The sequence below is a fragment of the Carlito syrichta genome, unplaced genomic scaffold (genome assembly GCF_000164805.1).
Source record: "Carlito syrichta isolate Samal-C Ts95f unplaced genomic scaffold, Tarsius_syrichta-2.0.1 Scaffold316182, whole genome shotgun sequence".
NCBI lineage: Eukaryota > Metazoa > Chordata > Mammalia > Primates > Tarsiidae > Carlito > Carlito syrichta.
In genome coordinates, this window is record NW_007260278.1 from 120,607 (window position 1) to 145,131 (window position 24,525).

At 32.8% G+C, this 24,525-nt stretch overlaps 1 protein-coding gene across 1 annotated transcript in view; it reads left to right on the plus strand.

Moving 5' to 3' along the window:
• Nucleotides 1-24,525, plus strand: part of CSMD3 (CUB and Sushi multiple domains 3) — a 509,139-nt gene that overhangs the window by 51,189 nt on the left and 433,425 nt on the right. Inside the window, exons 8-11 of the mRNA XM_021706867.1 lie at nucleotides 4,590-4,778; nucleotides 10,454-10,570; nucleotides 17,240-17,455; nucleotides 19,350-19,538. Of these exons, the coding sequence (XP_021562542.1) occupies nucleotides 4,590-4,778; nucleotides 10,454-10,570; nucleotides 17,240-17,455; nucleotides 19,350-19,538 (711 nt within the window). The remainder of the gene's footprint in view (nucleotides 1-4,589; nucleotides 4,779-10,453; nucleotides 10,571-17,239; nucleotides 17,456-19,349; nucleotides 19,539-24,525) is intronic.

Here is a 24,525-nt window from a genome sequence, read left to right on the forward strand (position 1 = left end):
GTTGCCCAGGTTAGAGTGCAGTGGCATGCTCACAGTCACCGCAACCTCAACCTGCTAGGCTCAGGCTATCCTTCCAAGTAGCTGGAACTACAGGCACGCAACACCACACCCGGCTAATTTTTTGATATATTGTGAAGATGAGGTCTCACCAAGTTGCCTGGGCTGGTCTCAAATCCGTAGGCTCAGGCAATCCATTCTCACCTCGGCTTCCCAAAGTGCTAGGATTATGGGCATGAGCCACTGCACCCAACCATGTATTTGTTAAAACAGAGTCAGAGCAGTCATTTTTCAAAATCTATTTAATATTAATTATTATTAGGAATTAATTGATATCAATATGCAGACAACTTTTCTTTTAGTTCACTGCAGTATTCTAGTGCCATTAAATCACATTAAATCCTACATCACCCAAAGTATGTGGTATTTATCAAAATTGAACAATTTTAAGGATTAAATGAAGCCACACATGCAAAGTATGTCAGCATAACTGCTAGCATGTGGTAAGTTATCAATAAATGATAGTTCTTACATCTTTCCTATATAAACTAAACAGACAAGAAATATAAATGAGAAGTCTAGCTCAAATGCATACCTTCAGTCAGCAAGTTTGTCCCTTACAAGTCCTTGGTGACATAGTCCAGGTTATTGTTGAGGGCTAGTGCCTTAAAGGGTAAAATGGAAACTGAGAGCTGAGAAAAGTCGAGGTTAATGATAGATGTAATTGATATTAATTTGGTCAAATCTGGCAAGAGGCAGTAGCTTTCTATTTAAATTAGACTAAAACAAATTACTTTCTCACATTTTTATTTTATTAGTCATGTGGTTTACTTGCTATTTTGAAATAATCTCCAGCAACACAAATCCTTTCTTACAAGAAACAAAAAGCCTTTTCATTTGTCCCTTTGTAAATGCTTCCCAAGCTGAAGGTAACCAAACCATCATTTTGAGATGAACCATTCACAGATCTCAAGATCAGTAGATTGGGGATTAAATCTTTAAAAATATGTTTGGTGTTTGGTGAATTTCTGTTTTTAAAAAAATCAAATTCATTAAAAGATAATAGAATTTGGCTTCAAAAGTATACTAAAAATCCCATGAGAAAGGTTTCTTGCAATGTGACCACTGCTTGCACTGTGTTAACATCATATTCCTTTTCCCAATGCATTTTACATCCCATTCTATCTTCCTCTCAAAACAGGGAGATTGTACAGACAGTATCAATAAGATAAGATTAGATACAGTTCTCAAATAACATTTAAAATAACAACTACAACACTGAGTTGACTTTAGAAACATAATCCATTTTTTGTTTCTGTGCAATTTTTCCCCAGGAAAAATCAGTTCTGTCTATTATTTTGTATTACTTGAAATACAAATATACTCAAATATTCTGGGATATCTAAATATTATATAAAGCTTAAAAATTATAAATGATACAGAACAAAACTATAGGCATATAACTCATATCCAAACACATATTTTTTCATATCTACATATAGTTTTCATATCTACCTATAGTTTTCAATTATGGAAATTGATAGATATCTTAAAGACTGTACAGTTTAAATAACAGTTTTTATACTTATGATTGATAGACATTTGGGGTGAGGGATAAGAGAAACCAAAGTATAAAGTATTCAAATATTTTTATTACATAAATAAGTAAAAGGTCTATTTTTAGATTCTACTTTTTGGGGGGTGGGGAGAGTTGGAGTTTCACTCTGTTGCCCAGGATGGAGTGCAGTGGCATGCTCAAGGCCACCCCAGCATCGACCCACTGGGCTCTGGCAATGCTTCTGCCTCAGCCTTCCAAGTAGCCAGAACTACAGATGCATGATATCATGCCCAGCTAATTTTTTTATTTTTATTGTAGATACAAGATCTCACCAAGTTGCCCAGGCTGGTCTCAAACCAACGGGCTCAGGCAATTCACTTGCCTTGGCCTCCCAAGGTGCTGGGCTTACAAGCTGAGCCACTGAGCTCAGCCCCTATCTAAAAAAAAAAAAAAAAAAATTCTATGAAACAATAAGAAAAATGGGAAAATGTTAATAACATTTGAGAAAGTGCAAACATGAAGTTCTGAAAATCATATACATTGCCAAAATTTAAGAATCTTCTAAAAGTACTTGACTACCAATTACATTGTAATTTTTAATAATGACTATTTGTTAATAAATTATAACTAATATCTGTTTATAATGATGTTTCTCATTTTCTCAATTTTGCAACATTTGTATTAACTTGAGTTATGTTTTGAACTATTTGCTTGTCAAATGACTATGAAATATTAATTTAGCTTTCTTTTGTGACTTTTAGATCTGTTCAGCACAATGAGAGGCATAAAAGAAACACATTATTTTACTTCATTCATCAATTGGAAAGTCAAGGACAAATTAAATTAATCTTGCACATTCACTGACCTTTATCCCACTAATCTAAAACCATTAAAATAATTTCTGAATGCTTAAATTGTTCCATAATTTACATCGTATATAACCTCTTCAACTCCCATTTTTCTGATTTCATAAGATTTTACTGGAACATTCAACTCTTAGATATATGAAATTTATATGTGACTTGGAACATTACAGGAAGATCAAGACTTGAAGGAAAAGGGATCTAAACTTTTCTGTTATAGATTGAGAAGACTGTGTGCATTAGGGAACAACTGAAAATATCTCCAGAAGAGAAAGAAATTATAAATTTAGTGAGAAGACTACCTGATTGATATATAAAATAACTATTGGGAGATAATGAAAATTCAGAGCATTAGGGTCTAATATGAGAATCTTGAATTTCAATTTCAATCTTGACTTTGAACATGGTGCCATTAGCAGTAGGGTAGTAAAGCAATGAACTAACATGTTCTAGGTATGGTATATCTAAATTTTTATATAGAAGAGATTGGAGATGAAAGATACTGAAAGAAATGCCAAATATTATTGTTTGTTTCATAGACCTGTAGTAGTAAAGATCTTGGATAGGGTAAGAGAAGTATTAAATAGAGTTGTGTTTTCTATAATGGTAGATTTCAGACATATTTTATGGAGGGAAAAAAAAGTGAGAAAGAGTCAAAGATGAATGAACATTTTAAAGCTAAGTGTGTCTGGAAAAAAATAATGTTAACAGAGAGAAGAGGAAACTTGTAGAAAAAAGTGATTGTGTTGAAGATAAAATTGTCTCTATGATATTTTAGTTTTCATTAGAAACATTTAAATGAAATGAAATGCTTGATAAATATGCTCAAAACATACAATTTACCTCTTTAAGCTTCTATTTTGTACTATTTTGTTTAAATTCATTTTAAAACCGAGTAGCTAATATGAATGAATGCTTTCTCATGTGAATATGATTTAATATAATCATACAGTTTTGAAAATACTAATCACTAGTTTTGGGGATTTAAAAATCATATTTATTCATTGTATATATCTCCATTTTTGAAAAATAAGATACTTATTTGTTATAGCTCATACCAGTGGATCTCAACTGAGGGCATTTTTACACCACAGAAAACATGTGGCAATATCTGTAGACATTTTTGATTGTCATGATTGGGGAAGTTCCACTGGCATCTAGCAAGCAGAGACCAGGGATGTTTGTAAACACACTCCAATGCACAAGACATCCCACACCAAATAATTATTCGATCCAAAATTTCAGTAGTTCCCAGGTTGAGAAACTATGTCTTTTTTTTTTTTTTTTTTTTGAGTTGGAGTCTCACTCTGTCGTCCAGGCTGGAGGGCAGTGGCCACTCCTGGCCACCGCAGCTTCGACCTGCTGGGCTCCAACGATCCTTCCGCCTCAGCCTTCCAAGTAGCTGGAATTACAGGCGCCCGCTACCACGCCCAGCTAATTTTTTGATTTATTGTAGAGATGAGGTCTCGCCAAGTTGCCCGGGTGGGTCTCGAACCCACAGGCTCAGGCAGTCCACTCACCTCAGCCTCCCAAAGGCGCGGGATTACAGGCTGAGGCAGCGAGCCCAGCTGAGAAACTGTCTTATTAAAGGAAAAACACTGTTATGGTATGATCTCAGATAGAGGTTGTAAATTGCAAGGAAGATTATCATGATGAGATACCAAAGTGTATAACAAACTATTAAAAAAATGAACAGATATCCATAAGAGTGTTGTAGTGTTTTGTTTTACTTAGAAAGGCTCTTCTGTCCGTATTTTCAGATACTGCAAAATGCCTCTTTTCTTCTTTTTATTATTTTAGTGATTAAATGAGGAAACTTTTATATAATGTTTAGAACTGTTCCTAGAAAATAAGTTCAAGAAATGTTAATTACTGCTATAATTATTATTGTGTATATATATATATATATACAAAATTTATAATGATGCAAAGTTTGATAATTATACATTTTCATCAGTTTCTTATATAATTAAATAGCCTAAATTAGATACTTAGTGGTAGGAAATAGCAAAACAAATTTGTTAAATAAATTACTGTTTTTTAAAATTAATCTTTGAGTACGTTTATTTTTTAAAATCCTTACTCACCGTTGTTTGAAGAAATGAGACTCATTTGCAGCAAATCAGAATCCCACCAAGCTTATTTTTTGTTGTATTCCCTTTGTTTCCCAGGTGTTACAGTGAATACATATTCTTGCTTGGACCCTGGCATTCCTGTACATGGCCGTCGCTATGGATATGATTTCTCCATTGGATCTACTGTTTCATTTAGTTGTGATCCAGGATACAGATTGAGTCATGAAGAACCTCTTCTATGTGAAAAAAACCACTGGTGGAGTCATCCCCTCCCAACCTGTGATGGTAAGAACTCATTGAATATGAAAAATATACTGACTTATGAATCAAAAATAAATCAATATAGTTTTTATAAAATGTGGGGTTTATCATAATTATAAGTCTTTTATATTTTTAAAGTATTATCTTGAATTTGGCAATTTTATGTTATTAAATTCACTTATAAAATGATAAAGAAAGAATATTGATTATTGGACAAACTTACCCCATGACTAAAGATGCTATATATGCATACATATTTTTAAATATGCCTATGTAACCATTTTAAGTACATATTTTAGATTCTTTAACAACAACAAATAATTGAAAATGCGAAATTGGTGTCAGTGAATGTCCTAAAGAATGCAACATTTGCTTTCTTCCCTAAAAGACGACAAATTCTAATTCAAATGGAAGCCAACCTACCCCCAAAATTCCAAGTGGCTACACAGCACCATGACAGTTTACCCAGACTGCCCTGTGGTGGCAAGTTGCTAGTTACAATAAATAGTATACCAGTTATCTCTGCTGCTACTTTGTTTCTGTTCAAATAAGGCAGAGATGTTTCATTATTCAGAAAACACTTATGAAAATACAACGGAAGCAACTGCTTCCTCTGAGATTGAGAAGTGCTTTCATACTTTATCAAAAAACACACACTCAACATAAATCTATGCATTATTTAATTCTGGGCTCTGATTTCTATTTATAGCACTATTTTCAACTTCTATACTTATTCTTTTTAAGGTAGAAGATCACGTTTGTCTTTTTATGATTACATTTTCAAGTACTGTCAGTACTATTGTTTGTTTTTTGCTTTTTGTTTTTTTTGAGTTGGAGTCTCACTCTGTCTCCCAGACAGGAGTGCAGTGGCCGCTCTCGGCCACCGCAGCCTCGAACTGCTGGGCTCCGGTGATCCTTCTGCCTCAGCCTTCCAAGTAGCTGGAACTACAGGCGTACGCTACCACGCCCGGCTGATTTTTTGATTTATTATAGAGATGAGGTCTCGCTGCCCAGGCGGGTCTCGAACCCGCGTACTCAGGCAATCCACTCACCTCAGCCTCCCAAAGTCGCGGGATTACAGGCTGAGCTACCGAGCCTGGCTCCCATTGTTTTTTTAAGAACAACTTTAGGTCAATTTGTTTTATAACAAGGTTTAAACAAATCATCAACATCCTTTTATTTGGTAAAATACCATTTGTAATAGCATTCTTGTGATTGTAAGTGACAGACACCTAACTCTAACTGATTAAAAAAAAAATAAAAGCAGTTGTTGTCCAGCTATTAAAACTTTAGTAAAAGCAGGATATCCTACTTCTCATAACTAATCATAAGCATAGCTTCAAACTGTTTCAAGGATTTCTTCATGCTGCAGTGACTGTGAGCATGCCACTGTATTCCAGACTGGGTGACAGAGTGAGACTCCAACTAAAAAAAAAAAATAAAGTGGAAAATTGCGTGTATATGTATGTATACAGCAGGAGGTTAATGTGGAAAAAATCTGGAATGCTTTTGTCAGGCACGGTGGCTCACGTCTATAATCTCAGCACTTTGGGAGGTCAAGGAGAGAGGATTGTCTGAGCTCATGGTTTGAGATCAGCCTGGGCAACTTGGCGAGACCTCATCTCTACAATAAATCAAAAAATTAGCCAGGCCAAGTGGCACACATCTGTAGTTCCAGCTACTTGGAAGGCTGAGGCGGAAGGATCACTGGAGCCCAGCAGGTCAAGACTGTGGTGGCTTTGAGCGTGCCACTGCACTCCAGCCTGGGCAACAGAGTGAGACTACAACTCAAAGTAAATAAATATAATAAATAAAATAAAATAAAATAAAAATTCTCATGTAAAAAGGCAGGCAGTGATCATATGTGGCAAAATTTAAGGAGAAAAATTCTCTAGCCAAGATTGCTATATTTGCCTAATTGCTCTCAACTTCTATTTTGGACTATTGCTATCACTGCTATTTGTGCCCCTAGTCTTAACTTTTTTAGATGTTTCCTTGCCAGCAGTTTGCCTTCAAATGAAGTAACTGGGTTTTTCGTATATACAAAGTCATTCCCTGGGTTTTCTCTAACTTTTCAGAGATTCACTTCATATAATTATCTATTTCCCATTCACAAGAACATATATCTTATTAGGTCTGTTACAAAAGTGTTGACATCCCTGAAGACACATGGAATCAATTAGCATCATTGTTGGAATAAATTGGAATTCATTAAGAACAAGTAATGCATAAGACAGGAAATTCATAACATCTTTTTTAGACATTTTTGTTCTACTGAAATTTGCTATGTGAATGCCCTATATATTCTCTTGAACAAATGTAAATCCCAGCATTCCCTTTTTAAGTAATTTGTTTTTGGAGAAATATTCATAGTCTTCTCCATACCACTATATATAGTACCACAATTTTGAATTCCATTCTATATCTGAAAATAAAAAACAAAGCAGCATATATAAAAAAGTGTCTTCTTTTATTTATCTTAATATTTTAGGTTTCTCATGATTTATTTTAATAAGCTATTGAGATCCTCTTACATGTTCTTATCATTCTAATCAGAGGTACAGTTTTTAGATAAGCAAGCATCATGAGTATGAAGGAATATTCAGTAATGAATTAACCACTTTTAAAATTAACCCAACTCAAACACGCTTCTTATTTAGCATTAGCATCTGTCACTGTGCAGTTTCTTGTAACTGTTAAACAAGCGGACAATATAAGACAAATACAATTTAAAACATTTGCAATGTAAAATAAGCTCATTTAGAAAAATGAAGGATTTCATCAGGTTGATGAAAATGATGAGACTGAGGACGATGATGGAAAAGTATTTCAATCAAACACAAAGCTGTTGACAAATGAAAATTCAGAAATGATCAATAAAGGACATTGACAGAGTACTGACATATCAAGTGTTAAATGCTTATAAAGGAACTGATTTGAGATGAAAGGATTAAATGAACTGAGAAAATAATTGATGTCTTTGGATAATGTATATGTATTACTTGATAAAGATGCTTCAAAATCAGATATAAATGAAAGACGACATAGCTTGCTTTTGTATGTTTTGTATGTTTTGTTGAAAAACCTTCATCAAGAGTCTGCTTAGGATCATAGACTCTGGAACTAAACTGCTTGAGTTCTCTCTGTACTTGCTTTCTCATCTGTAAACCTTGAATAATTACGGTACTTTTCTCATAGGGTTGCTGTATGTAATTAAATTCATATAAGTATAGTCTGTAGAATAGTGCCAGTCACACACTGTAAGTTCAATACAAGTGTTTAGTCTTGTTTTTGCTGAGAATTAGTGAATAGTGCAATTCTATCCCAAATTTTATTATACATGAAGTAATGGTTATGTATTCTTATATCTTTAATAGGATCTCTCAATAAAAGAGACTTAAATCATATTCTTTTCCCATTATTTACTATGAAATTACGCTTTTAAGTCAATTCACTTCAAGGTCTAAATCCAGTACTAATTATTTTCAAAAATAGAAATATCCACCTTATCATAAACATGTATTCTGTATTCTACAGATTATATTTTGATTATAGTCAAAATAATAGCCTGGATGTTCATTATTTATATATTAGTTGTAGGCATTCCTCCTTAATTTTAAAATGTGTGTATGTGTTATATAACTTTATTCACTTACCTGAAGAATGTCTAACTTCCCACCTTCTATGTATGTATGTCAGAAGAGCTTATAGACAGAAAAATATATAGACTCTCAAAATACAGAGGCTTTCAAAATACAGAAAGTAGGACATTTGACAAAATAGGTCTATTTAAAAAAAATACTGATGTACAAAGCTTTTCCTCCAATTCCTGCATATATACATACACACAGATATTCACACACACATGCATACATTCACAGGAACACATATCTGATGTACTTTCTATAACATGTAGCATCTCTCTTTTTTGTGACTTTTTGTATTTTTTATCTTAATTTAATTTTGTTAATTTTCATCCCTCTGTTCATTGAGAAGTTTTATGCTAGCGTATTAGATACAGTCATTTCAAATAGAGATTGTTACTTTAAATTCAGCAGAACACTTTTATTTATCACATTTCAATTAACAAATTCATATCATGCTATATTTTGGGGTTTTTTGTCTGACACTCAAAACAGAGTAAAATGAAATATAGTGTATTAGAAATAAGTGAACATAAAATAATAAATAAATAAACATAATATAATATCATGATAAAAATAAACAGTTCTCTGTCAAGAAACAAAATGAATTACAAGGAAAGTCAACTTAGCACCACCATTACCAGCAACATAGAGTGGAAATGGTACACCTAGCTCTTACCTTAATCACAAAAGCACAATATGACTTTTTTAAAATTTGAAAGAAAATTAAAAATTCAGTTAATCCTTACTAATAAAGGACTACACAGGCCAGGCTCTAAACAGAAACCTAGTCTACCAAATCATGCACGTAGTGTATTATTTTGGTAATAAATATGTTTGGAAGCATGAACGTATCTTGATCTCAGGAAGATGGTGTATATGATGACTTTAAGAGATGTACTGACCAAGAGCTTGGATAGAGTAAAAGGAGTGACAACAGGAGGAGTGGTTTTTAATTTTTTTTATATATATGCAAGTACAAGCCTGCCTACTTAAATATTTCTAAGAACTGCTGGCTTACTATTTCAAGTCAGGTAATGTAAGATAGCAGCCAGATCACCTCAGCTCTTCCCATACTTAGCGTTACTACTTGGGAGAAATTATGGAAGAAAACAAGACCAATACTCACTTTTCTGGTATCCTGGGCAAAGATCAAAGTCAACAAGGGGGCTTCTGTCATTTGCTAGTCTTATTGCCCTTGCCTGTGTCCAAGAAGGCTGGCTTTTCCAAGTGAAATGAAATAAGGATTTAACAGATATTCTTTTACTACTAAAATAAAAATTTTTGTTATGCTATATCTTTGTCTTTTCTCATTTTTAATATTGACTAACTTGTCTGGCATACCATAAGTACTGATAGTTGTTGAATATTGTAGATGACATTGTAAACTATACATTGTTCTCTAATAAATGAATATTGAATTGAATTTTATTTGACCTCAGATTATAAACATTTATTTATTTTTATTATCTTGGGTATTTATTTGCAATTCTGTGCCCCACCCAAACATTTCTTTATGCTCATGCTATTTCCCAGAGAAATTCAGAAGTACGGAAGTAGCCTTCAAAATTTTCACAACTTACTTCATTATTTTAAAAGGAATCCTGTAAAAATAAAATGACACAAATCCCTTTAGGAATCTATAAGAAACAATTTTACATAATTAACAATTCATTTTCTTGGTGCTTAATAAGAGGGACTGCTAAACAATTAATCACTCATGTTCAATTTACCACCAGTTTTTGCAAATGTTGCTTATAATTAGACATGTATAAGTACATACTTCAAATTCAGTCATGAAAAGTTGAGCTGTGTTCTCTTGGGACTCATACTGAATCTGAGATGCTATTAATACCTTTCTTCTTTAGTGATGCAATGGACGAAATTATTTCCTAGTATTGGAAGAGGTCTTTACACACACCTGTTATTACCAGAAAATAGCTTAGGCAAAGATAATGAAATTCATCCTGTTTGTGAGAAGAGATAAGAGATTTGTTCAGCCTCTGCCTCTCTAACTGTGACTGATCATATGACTGCATTTCTTTGTGCTTTCAGCATTATGTGGAGGAGATGTCAGAGGACCTAGTGGAACAATCTTATCACCTGGTTACCCAGAATTTTATCCAAATTCTCTGAATTGTACATGGACTGTTGATGTAACCCATGGAAAAGGTAATTTGCCTCATACAATAATAATTGGACTACTGGGCAACCACCATCATGTCCCCTCTTGCTGTGGGAGCTTTTCTGTCCTCTCAATAAATCTTGCTTTCTCAAAAAAAAAAGGACTACCTTCTGAATTTTCACTGATGTTGTTTTAATTTCATTACCTCTCACATGTCATTTAGGATGAGCAAAAACAGATCAGTACTAAAATATACTAAAACAAAATTCAATTTGAGTAACTGCAGCAAATGATGGTACTTACTTTTCTATAGTATTATAATATGTTCATGTTTTTAACAAGATGATGATTTGAGATCTTTATTTTCTTTTGATATATTAAAATGATGTTATTTAGAATTTTCATATCAATAAAATCTCAAGCAGGATTGCTTTTGTCTTTGGTGTAGTATTGAGGAGTTTATTTCAAAAGTTCAAGGGGGAATTTAAGGATGCTCTGAAGTACTGAACCAATTGCAAAGCAAATTGTACATGCTTATATACACTTGTTTATAAAATGTTTGTGTTTGTTTAACACAATTACATTCCCTATATGAATTTATAATCATTCTATAAATAACCGTGTCTCAAATACGTTAGTACAGAGCTGTCTCACATAGTTAAACTGAAGTGTAAAATTGCACTGTGCATATATAAATGTTAATAAATGTCCTTTTACAAATAAATAAGTAAAAGGCCTGTAGTACTAAGTATGGCTCATTAATATAAGACAATCAAACTAGTAAATTAACAAGTAATTGTCCAAGGTAGCAATTTATCAGAGGTAAAAAGACTATTATAATATAGCAAAGCTAAATGAATTTAAAATATTTACCTGGAAATGTCCATGAGCTAATCCTGCAAATGAGTTAATTTATTCATTTTTAAATCTGCTTTTATTTTCTTACTTATTTTTAGTCAGAGTCTCACACTGTTGCCCAGGCTGGAGTGTAGTAGCATCATTACAGCTCACTGCAGCCTCAACCTCCTGGGCTCAGGTGATCCTTCCACCTCAGCCTCTGCAGTAGCTGAGACTGCAGGCAAACACTACCATGCTCAGTTTATTTTTTGATATTTTTGTAAAGTTGAGGTTTCCCTCTGTCTAGAACTTCTGGGCTCGAGCAGTCCTCCTGCATCATCCTTCCAAAGTACTGGATTACAGGTATAAGCCACCACACCTGGCCTAAATCTGTTTTTAAGTACTTTTTCTTTTAGCTTTGTTGTTGTATTGTATTATTGAATCTTACTATTATGCTGTACTTGATGATTTTGCTGTAGAAAAATCTAAAATAGAAATCAAAGTCAAAAACTTCTAGAAATAAGAAGATACTATTGCAGTTTTAAAAATAGAAGCTAGTGTTTTTAAATAAATAAATTTAAATTTATGTGTTTTTATAAATGAAGTCTTGCCTTTGATAAAATTGCACATCACTTTTTGGGGAAGAGAGAATACAAGGATTGTTGTAGTTTGAGTTCTACAGTGAATTAATGTTAGTGAGAAAAATAACACTTGTTAAAATGAGTATTCTGGTACTAAACAGCAGAAATGAGGTAGAAGACTTTGTAAACCGTGATTGTTGTTGTTCATAATAGAGGGCTCTTTGCTGGAAGTTGACCAAAGATTCCTATTATTCCAGTGTGCAGTAGATTAATGGAGTGTAAAATAAGTTCCCTGATATTATACAAGAAGATCGAAGGCTACATACTGCTTGCTATGTAAATAGAGGTTTAATTAACACTTAAGGTTTTGCTTTTCACAGGTTGTAAGTGTTAATTAAATCTGTATTTACATGGCAAGAAATGCAGACTCAGATGCCTTTTAAGAGTCCAGGAAGTTTGCTTGATGTAGGACTATTCCAAAGTGTGGCCAAAGTTATATGAAGGATAATCTTTTAAATTTGGGAGAAATTATCAAGGTGATATAGTCTAACCTTTTGCCCAGCATACCAGTTTCTTTATATTAGTGCTCCAGAAACGTGATGAACTGGTCTGATATGGATATTTCTGTTGATGGGAAGATTATTTCTTGGGAAAACTTGCTTAATTTTGTATGTATTTAATTGTTTAAAAATTATTCTGCAGCTGTTATCCTTATTCTGCTCTCTGGAGCTAGATTTAAAAAAACAAAGCAAACAACATACTCCCTGAACCAATCTAAGACTCCTTAAACACACAGAGTTACTATCCTGGGACCACCATGTTTTTCATGCCCACTATCCAGAACCTTATCCTAAGTCTTTTCTCCCCATACTAAACATACTCAATTCCTCCAGTTCTTCAACATAAGATAATATTTTCATTTTCATCACCATTCTAGTCATCTTTCTCAGGGTGTGTTCCAGCTTATTGATATTAAGGGATATCAATATCTCTCTAAAATTTAACTCTCCAAAACTGTGGTTTTCTAAAACTAAACACAATATGGCATAGTTTAACATGATAAATTATTTTCACTAACGAAGTCTATGCTTGCTTTTTTGCTTCCATGTCTAAATCTGGCCTAAATCTGTTTTACTACCTATGTTTACTGTGCCACACTACTAATTGATAATGAGTTTGTAGTTTTCTAAATCACCTTTTCAGATTATTGGGACTTTTAAGCATAGTTGAGCCCAATTCCTAAAATTGCATAATTTACAACTGATTTTTTTTCTATCTTTAGTGCAACTTTTATATTTACTCCTGCTATATTTTATCATATTGGTTTTGATTCAAAATTCCTATGAGATCATTTTTCTATGATTTACATTTGCATTATACAATCAGAATGTTCTTATATAAGCAAGATCTTGGCGCTTTTGGTTTTACATAGTATCTTAATGAGAATAGATAAAAGTATCTAAATATTTAAGAAACAAGAAGTTACAAATGCACCATCAGTAATCTTTTCACCACTTAACAAGTCAACACACACTTGTTCAACAGTTTCAAATTCTGTTCATGACAGTGTCATTTAGCGTACACTGCTCCTCGCTTACAATGATACCTAAAGAGATTTCCCTTAAACACATTATAGGTGTCAAGATGCTAATTACAAGTAGTTTACTGGAGACCTTGAGAAGTAAATTCTACATTTAAAACACCTTATACCTTTAGAAGTGAGATTGTCCTTCAATAAGACATAGAAAACCTATACATATATAGATTAGGAAAAAAATAAGTTAAATGTCACCTTCAAGGTAATAGTTAGTGGTGTGATTGGAGCTAAAACCTAGATATTGGTGCTGTTTACTCTTTAAGTGCAAGCTTTTTTCATATATACCTATAACATAAGTTAGCTTAATACATCACTTGAATTATCATTCTTATGAAAAAGCACTATGATATTGAAAACACTGACTTTTTCTCACTGCCTTGTTAGAATTGTGCTTTTCCTGTCTTCTCTTCCTTCCTAAATGTCTGTTCCAGGCTGCTCTTCCACAAACTTCTCACTTTTGAAGGTTATTGTCATCAGAAACCTCTATTGACCCCTTTGACAAGTTAGTTACCTCTATTTCTATGCCTCTATACTGACTCATATTAACAAGTTTTATAGCACTTTGGCAGAATGCATGAAATTTTGTTTTTTGTGTCTTTACCCTCAGACAGACCATGAATTACTTACAGTCTTCTAAATCTTTATATTCTATAATGCCTATAATACAGTAATTTCTTCATATTATATTCCTTTTTGGATTAATTGACCTTTAGCATGACTTTGAAAGTCTCAAATTGTTTTGCAGTTGTGAAAACAAATATTATCATTTAATTCATAATTTGATAAGTAGCATCTTTCTTTTAAAAAGTGAATGGATAGGACTAACATGAAAAATAATAGCTCAATTTACAGACTTGAACAATAACAGTCAGTAAGTGTTACTGAACACTTTCTCTGTATCAAGCACTGTACCAATTCATTTCTACATATTATAGTACTTAAACTGCAAGACAATTCTATTAGAACCCCACTTCACAGACGGAGAAAGTAAGGCTCAGAAAGGAAAGTAATACCCAACAGTGGCCTTATTAGCACAACTATTTAACAGAATTTTAAATTAATTAATTCCATATATATCAGAACAAGCATATTTTTCTTTAAAAATATAAATTTTGTACATAATGATTCCTTTCTCATTTTTTAAAATCTACTTTCCTATTGTCCAATTACTTTTTCTTAACGTTGCTCTATAGTAGAAATAAGACTGACTTACCCATACTTCCCACTCATATTAATTTGTAAATTCAGAAAGTAGCTAATCTAGATGGCAAAGCATCTTCTATTTACCATGCCAACACCCCATTATTCTTACATTTATCTGTTGTCAATATTAATTTTATACTGAAAAACATTTGAAAAACTAACTCAGTTTCTGGATTCCTTCTAAAAAGGCTTTGATAGAGAACATTTCTACACTGTTGGTGGGAGTGTATACTAGTGCAGCCTCTGTGAAATCATTGTGGTGATTCCTAAAAGCTCTAAATATCGACCTTCCATGTGACCGTACAATCCCCCTACTGGGAATATACCCTGAAGAACTCAAATCACTCTATAAAAAAGATACCTGCACATGTATGTTTATCGCAGCATTGTTCACAATAGCAAGATCATGGAAACAACCATGTTGTCCATCAAAAGAGGAATGGATTAAAAGAATGTGGTACATATACACAATGGAATATTACACAGCCATAAAAAAGACCAAAATCATGAATTTTGCAGCAACCTGCATTGAATTAGTTTGTAATACTGAGTGATCTCTCATAGAAACAAAGATCTGAGTATCACATGTTCTCACTCATAAGTGGACCTTGAACAACTATTGTAATACTCTAAGAAAAGGATTGACAGTGGCAGGAAACTATGGGGGGAGGCAAAAAGGGGAAGAGAGGTGGGATTAACAGTAGTCAATATCTGTCTGAGGACAGGGGGACACACCTCATCAACAAGGGTACCTGTACAATGCATGTTTGTATAGCTAACCCTTAACTGTATCCCATAATTTTAAAATAAAAAATATGTTAAAAAAATAAATAAAAAATAAAAAGGCTTTGATATTTTTGCCCATTTTGGAGAGATAACAAATAAAAAACTATTTCTATTTGAATAAGAGTTTGAAAATAATATTCTGTGCATTTAAAATTTCTCCAATCTGAAGTCACTGGTCCATTATGCAATAACAGCCCTGTCTTGTCGTTTCTTGTGCTTTTAGTTTACTTTAGTCTCATTTTATATCACTTAAAAAAATAAGAACTCTAAGAATTTCCAGCATTTGGGAAATGTAAATGAATAAAGAATATTACTTAACACACTCTGAGGCTTAGGATTTCCTTAGTCAAAAAAATTTTTTTTGTCAAATAAAAAATGAAGTAAACATTTCAAAGGAAGGATGAATGCAGTTGCCATTTTTTCATTTTATATGGTACCTTGCACACAGTATGTTGTATATATTTGTATGTGTGAAATTATTAATCTTTTACATATGTTCTAGAGTACTATTAAAATCTAACATGGCACCACAATGAAACCATTACATACTCACAAGAATGGAACAATCTCTAAATGTTCAAGTATTAGTGAAGATGTGAAGCAACCATATTTGATGATGGAAATGTAAATAGACATAGCCATATTGTAAAACAGTATTTGTTAAAGCAGAACACATCTTATTACCCCATGAGCCAGTAATTCCACTTCCAGATATATACTCAACAGAAATAATAACATTTCACAAAAGGCATGCATACTTGATGTTCCTAGCAGCACTATCTACATTTGTGATAAGATGTAAACTGTCTAAATGACTATCACTGATAAATGAATGTGGTGTATTTAAAAAATGGAATTCTGTACTCTACATCATTGAAAATAAACCACTTACAACTACACACAATGATATAGATAGATATCATATACGTAATGTTGAGTAAAAGAAGTCAGACCCTACATTATATGATTCCATTATATATACTACAAGGACATTTACATAAAGTAACAAAACTAGTTTCTGCTATTAGAAGTTGACTGCATAGCTAATTTTGACAAAATGAAATGATAGAAAAGTTCCAAAAAGAGGGCTCTGGTTGTCAACAATATTGTGTCTATTGATTTGGGTAGTTTGCAAAGCTGTTCAGTTTGTGAAAATTCAGTGAGCTGAACACTTATGTCTTCAGCACTTTTTAGTATATTATATGTACAGATTGAAATGCATGAAAAATAATCAATATATTCATTTAACAAATAGCCTTTCCCTATGCTTATTTATGTGTCTCCTCTAAAATAGACTCAAGTGCTTTTTGGAAGGAAGTGCTATAATATCAAGCACTAATTTTTTGTTGGTTGGTTGATGGGATTAAAGTAGGAAATGGAGAAGGCATGTAAAATATTCACCAGAAAGTTGCACCTCTGTTATAAACAAAGGATATGCATTTTCCTTGAAATTTTCAGAAAATGTTATTCCTTTTTAGGCATTGACTTAAAATTTTTTTTTTCAACAGTTTCCATGACATGACTCACAATATCTCTTATAATGAAACTGAATGAAAAAACAAAAACAAAGGATAATGGAATACCTTACAGTTGTGTGTTTCATTTTCAGAAAAATCAGTTAAAGGGAAAGTCCCGGATTTAGTTCATCTGATAGCAACTCTGTGTTTTAATGAAACACATTGTAAGTCCAATTTTCCTATTTTTCTTAATAGGTGTGCAGTTCAACTTCCACACTTTTCATTTGGAAGACCACCATGACTACTTACTGATCACAGAGAATGGTAGTTTTACCCAACCACTGGCACGCCTGACTGGTTCAGAACTTCCTTCAACAATCAATGCTGGTCTCTATGGAAATTTCAGGGCTCAATTGCGCTTCATTTCAGATTTTTCAATATCATATGAAGGATTCAACATTACATTCTCTGGTAAGAAAATAAGCAAAGAAAAAGATGAAGAATTACTTAATGGATTATTTGGGTAATATATGTACTAAAAGTTCATACTTTACCACTCTGCTATATATCCATGCAATAAAACTGCACTTGTACCCCTTAAATTTATACAAAAAAGAGCTCCTGTAGTAACTTAAAAAAAAAATCAGACTTTTAAAAGTATGAGCATAATTAATGATAAAACAGAGAGAGAGAGAGAAGTTGCAGAAAAGAAGAAAAGTTTTAAAAAGGAAGAAGAAAGCAAGGAAACAACTGTCAACAAATGTTAGGGAAAATTTGAAATGCTTTTAAGATTGTCTCTGGGAATAAATTAAAGAATACTTTTGAAAAAAACAAAAAATAAGTTCATGAAAAATCTACTAGAAGTACAATAACTGTATTTATTTAACTTAGGATACTGTAGAGTTTTGACAGAGGTCAAAACTATCTAAAATAAATGGTTAATTTAAATGAAAATTTAAATTTAACATTAATAATTCTGCAATAAACATTCTGCATAATGATCATTTGTATACCTGACCTGAATTGCAACCCACTTCCAAAAAAAAAAAAAAAAAAAATTAAATGGTTTTAATTTAAGACTGAAAATTAAACAAGAATTAAATAGTGATATTCTAGTTTTATGTATCTTGGAAAATGATAGTTAACAAGACAAGACTAAGACAAACTTAAGTCTTCTAAAATTAGATAATTGGGAAACAAATTAATATAGTTAATATTTTCTTCTAGAAAACTTTAGTGATGAACAATACTATAACTTGGATTACAGGAAAAAAATTATCAAGCCAAAGAGAATAAAAATTATTCACACTACTTAGACTTCTGTTTTCTAGTTGAATGAAATAGTGAGACAAATAGTTATTTCTTAAGAGAGACAAATTAACAAATAAATCTTATGCCAGTTTGCTAACATTAAAGTGATATAAGTGCTAACCTTGTTCTTAAACTATTATCTTAGCATTTGAGTGGAAATATTTTGCTGCTAAAATTATTAAGGTATTAATTTCATAATAAATAGTAGATGAGCATAATAATTTTAACTTAGAATGTTAAAATAAGTCTAAAAAATTGCATAAACAATATAATTTTAGCTAATCAACATGAAACAACCTTTCTTGCTCTTTATTGCTATTGCACAGTAAGTACCCTGGGAATATTTTTCAATAAACTACTTCTTCTTAGGACTGTATGTAGATGATAATGTTATTTAGTCAATTCAACTCTCTCCTACCCTGAAGACTGTCTACAAATTCATTTCCATGATCTTTATTTGTTGCCTGGGATTAAGTTCCTATATAAATCTATAAGGCAATAATTTTCTATATGTGAGCATTTTAATCTTACATAAACCCTTGCATCTCAAGTCACATGTTTTTCAGAATATGCATTAATTGAACTCCTTGTAAACTACAGACACAAGAGCCTTTGTTGTTTACATTAAAAACATTAAGGAAAATGCATTTCAAAAGTGTGTGTGATTTCATTTCAAATGTCATGTTGTATTTGAATATATATATCTGTTATGCCATTATTGTCAAAAATATATGAAATGGAAACATTTCCAATGCTGAAAAAACAATATGAGATTAATGGCTACATTTTCAATTTATTATTCAGAGGTAGATCTTTTCTTTCTATTTTTAATTCCATACATAAAGATATTTATTAAGTTATTAGATCTTTCACAAAAGAAGAAAATTTTGTGTGCCATGATTATGTTCCCTTACTTACATAGTCTCTTTTAAATATATGACTTGACCCTAAAGCAAAAGTGTGTGAATCATAGGAAATAGAACCTTGAAAGTGACCACTATCATTTTCTTTTCCTCCCCTCCTCTGGAGGGGACTCTTTCCCTCTAATTTACAGAATATAACCTTGAACCTTGTGAAGATCCCGGAATTCCTCAATATGGCAACCGGATTGGGTTCAACTTTGGGGTTGGTGACACTCTGACCTTCTCATGCTCATCAGGGTATCGACTGGAAGGAACATCAGAGATCCTCTGTCTTGGTGGTGGCCGACGAGTGTGGAGTGCACCTCTGCCAAGGTGTGTGGGTACGTGGTCAGCTGCTTTCATTTGCTTGTATGTGTATTCACTGTCCATGGAGTTGCATGGTTGCCTTCCCTTCGTTTTTTATAATCCGTTGAATTTCCTCATTTATTTCATATTAGTGACTTCAATTTTTCTTTCAATTTGGCAGTCTGGTATATCTCAATTAACTTCTCTACTGCTCCATTCAAGCAACCATGCTTCTAAATTTGTTTTCAGATGGGGATAAGGAATGAATAAGATAGAGATAGATGATAGACAGACAGATAGATAGATAGATAGACAGACAGACAGACAGACAGATAGATAGATAGATAGATAGATAGATACATAGGGATAGATAGATGGATAATGGAAGGAAGGAAGGAAGGAAGGAAGGAAGGAAGGAAGGAAATAGAATCATATTTTGAGATGTCACAGAAAATGAAATTCTTGTATTCTGTTGGTAGAATAATCTGACGAACGTTTTGACAATATTTTATAACTGAGAGTTGACATACATAAAAGATGATAAGACAAAGTGTGTCACATGGATAATAAATAATTTAAGGACTATCAAGGAATTCATTGGCTTAATACATGATAGATAAAATAAAACGATTATTCATTTAATGCTGTGAGATAAAGAATAGCAATAAACTATTGAAAGTGTGGCGTCACCAAGCTTTGGAAATAAATGTTCTGATTAGTAAGAGGAAAAACAAATTCAGTAAAAACATGAAGGACAGGCAACCTCCTCGTGTCCTCGAGCTTTCCTGTCCTTTCAATAAATCTTTCTCACTCTAAAATTAATAATAATAATAAAAAACCATGAAGGACTTTAGTATTTAAGTCATTTTCTATTCAAATTAGAAAATATGGAGGCAAGATTCTTCAGGCCATCAGCCATTTAGTAGTTATTACTATTCTTATAATAGAACAAGATGCAAAGATCATTTTATAATTATTTCATAATTGAAATAATTATAAAACTATTGAAAAGTCTCACACATTTAATTTGAGTTATTTTACGTTTAATCTTTATAAGTTATAATATGTTACAAAATCAGGAAAATTGGTAGAGATTTGATCTGTAGTTTAAGTACTGTTCTTTTCTCTGAATAAAATGTCCTAGTGAGAATAAATAAGAGGGCAACCTTTTTGCTTCATTCAATATATTGTCCAATATATGAAATTTTTCTCCAACATGTGGCATGTAGAAATTCCTGTGGAGCCCCAAATCAAGCCAGAAAATAATATCTTCCAAGTTACTGTGTCTGAAGGTTTTATGGTGATGAGATAGTTTTCATAGCCCCGTAGGGTTGTATAAAACATGAGTTGATAAATAACACATGAAATTTTTTTTCAAAATCACATATTTTTATAGAAGTGGCACAAGCAACCACAGAGGTTTGAAGTTGTGAGGTGATAAGCAGTTGCACTCTCAGAAAATCTTTTCCAATGCTATGTAAGGTGCATAGTTTTTGGATTTTGAGAGTGTTTTTGTTTTTAATTTTCCCTGCCGCTGCTAGATTTGAATTCCCATTCTTTCCTGAATTATTTCCATTTTTGTTTGTTGTCATTATTTCCAAAGACCAGTTAATGAGAACTTTGGAGTAGTCCAAGTGAGGGCTGCATAGCACCTGATCATTTGATATTTGGCCAATTCACTTTTCTAAACTTCATTTTTCATATCTGCAAAACAGTTACAACTGTAGTACCTAACTCATTATGACTTAGTTATAAAGATGAAAAGATATTAGCCATGTAAATTAGATACCCGGCACAAATCTCTGGAATATAGGAAGCATTCAGAATTTTATTATTTTAACTCTTTTTGTATCGACTATAATCTGCTGTCTCTCCAACTTGTCAATTTAGCTTATAAAACCAATTATAGTAGGAAATAATTTCATTTTATAAAATTCTAACATTATGAGGACCTTCTTAAGATCATATATATATATACACATATTATATATATATAATTTAGTTCTTACTATAATCCTGATATTTTATTTCCCCCATTTTAATTTGAAGAACCTGCGCCTTAGAGATGTTAAATAACTTTCTCAACATCACCAAATTTGTAAGTGGTAACACCTTGATTTGTTGAATGATCTGTCTCATTTCAAAGCCCAGTTTTTTCCCCCTAGCATCTAGAGAAAGGTGACTCCATAAGGACTCTGTCATACAAAGATAGTATTTTCTTTCAGAGTAACTTAATGCATACAAGACTGTTATATAGGTTGAGAAGAAATTGTTTACATGTATATAATTCATGTTTAGATTTCTGTAAGTGGATTTATGAAAACTTGACATTACAAAAAAAATAACTTCAAGTTAGTTTCATTAAAGTATTTCTTTGAGAATGGGTTTATTTGTACCTAAGTCTCTAATGGGAAGGATGAAAGAAAATCGCCCTGCGGACAAATTTAGAAAGCAAGTTATTGCCATGGGAATTTTCTCCCATTTTCAAATTAGCTGTCTCTGCTTTTAAGCTTATTGAAATCTACAATTAAGTCTACTGGCCTTAATAAGTTCCATTGTAAGTACACATTAAAGTTACAAGATGGGGAGAAATATTCCTTTAAAAACAATATTTAAAAAAATATTCTTTTTTTTAAACTTTTCTTCACTACTTTGCCTCTGCATTAAGACAAATATGTTCGTTTTGTATTTCTGGTTCCACATATGCATGTATATCTATTGTTATTTGTTATTTTTTCAAAGTTCAGTTTTTATTCACATAAAATGCACATTATGTGTGCATCAGCTATTCATCTGAACAGATGTCCAATTTTAGCAATGCTAGATTATTTAGACAGTTTTTTTATGTCTTCTTAATCTCTTTGTACTTCCCACTTCGTATGTATATCTAGCACCAATTATCTATTACATGCTAGTTTAATAATCATTATTTAGTCCTCAGTATTGCCAACTTCATAGAAAACTTTTGCTACAGACAGTGTCTAAATTGTAAGTAGGCTGTATACCAAAGGTTTGCTTCTGTTTTAGTTGTTTGGAATCTAAACAGTCTTTTCCTGGCACAAGGGTGCAAAAGGTGGAAACGTCCCCACAACAAACTCCAGATGAGACTTTAAGTTGTATGTCAAGTATGAAATGAATATTAACATGTACTAAAATGATTTATGTATACATACCTTATATAAGATATCTGACTCTTTAGACAGTAAGGCAACTGATAAAGCTAATTTTGGAAACTTGCTTTTTGTTTATGTATGTTTAGTTTTGATTCAACATCTAGTGTATAGGTTAGTTGGTGTCTTTCAGTCTCTTTTGGTAGAATTTAGCAAAATTTATCTTAATTCCGAATGTCAGATGAGTAATAAATAACATTTTTCTTTAAGCAAGTTCTTGTATAAACTCTGTGTTTGTTTAAGGGTAATGACTTAATAATCCATTAAAATATAATAATACCATGATATAGTCTTTTGCATCTATAAAGAATTCTATCACGTAGTGTCTCATTCCAAAAACATACAAATGTTGTGAAAGTAAGTTTAGTACAACTCTTTTATCAGTGTCAATATAATGTCTATAAAAAGCCAAGGTTTCATGCAAACCTAGAGGCAAATTCATAACTGTCACATAGTTGTGAGGCTAAGTCTTGTGCTTATTCCACAGTAGCACACCATTGTCTCTGATTGGAGACGTCCATGACATTGGGAGGAAATCTGGCCTTGGTTATAGTTAATGCGTGGCTTCAGAGCATACCTTATGCTTGTCTTCTATTTATTCAGAGGAAAACTTCTTCAGTCAAGGCCTATTTATCTGGTTTTTCAGGGCAGAGAAATTTGTGGAGGTAGCAGAATCTTGATAGAATTAAAGGCATAACCCCATTCAGAGACATGGGGTCTTCTTCCCAAACAGTGGCCTCAATGGTTCATAAGCACATGGTTCATATTTACACTTTGGGCTTTCTGAAGCTGCGTGACCTTTGGCGAGCTGTTCAGATCTCTCTCCTGCCAGGTTGTCTCAAATGTAAAATGTGAACAATCCCATCCATACTGTAATGTAGCTTATAGCTCTAAGCAATAAAAGACTTATAAATCATCTCATGAATGCTCAACACATGACACTTGCTCCACTTAAGGCTAGCCGTTTTCCTTGTGCCTGCAACTCTCTCCACCACCAACTACCCGCTTCTCCTAAGGGCCATGATGACTGACAGTGTAAGAAACCATTTTAACCAACCAGCAGGACAAAGAAAAGGAGTTAAAGAAAAGGAAGAGGAGTTGAAAAAGTTTTATTGTGCTAGCAGCAGTTCAGTACTTGACACACATAATTTTACTACTGAGTGATCACGATGAAAGTTTTACCTTCTGAAATATATGTCTACGTATTCGTAATTATGCTTTACATTTTGGAAAAAATTAATAAAAACAGAAATCATAATATTTCAATAAGGATATTTTAAATTTGAATGATTTTCCTGGACAGTCACGTTTCTAAGGAAATGAATATCTGATCTTTTTAAAATTGTGATCAAATACTAATATCAAAAAAGAAAGTACATTTAAGTTAATTACTTTTCTTTTTTTTGAGTTGGAGTCTCAATCTGTTGCCCAGGCTAGAGTGTAGTGGCATGCTCACTCTCAGCCACTGCAGTCTCGATCTGTAGGGCTCAGGTGATCCTTCTGCCTCAGCCTTCTGGGTAGCTGGAACTACAGGTACACGCCACCATGCCTGGCTAATTTTTTGACTTTTTGTATAGACGAGTTCTCACCAAGTTGCCCAGGCTGGTCTCAAACTCCTAGGCTCCAGCAATCCTCTTGCCTCAACCTCCCTAAATCAGGGATTACAGGCTTGAGTCACTGAGCCCGGCCAAGTTGATTACTTTTAAAATAAGAAACACTGCCGGGCTCAGTGACTCAGCCTGTAATTCCGCTCTTTGGGAGGCCAAGGTGAGTGAATTGCCTGAGCCCGTGAGTTCGAGACCCGCCTGGACAACTTGGCAAGACCTCATCTCTACAATAAATCAAAAAAATT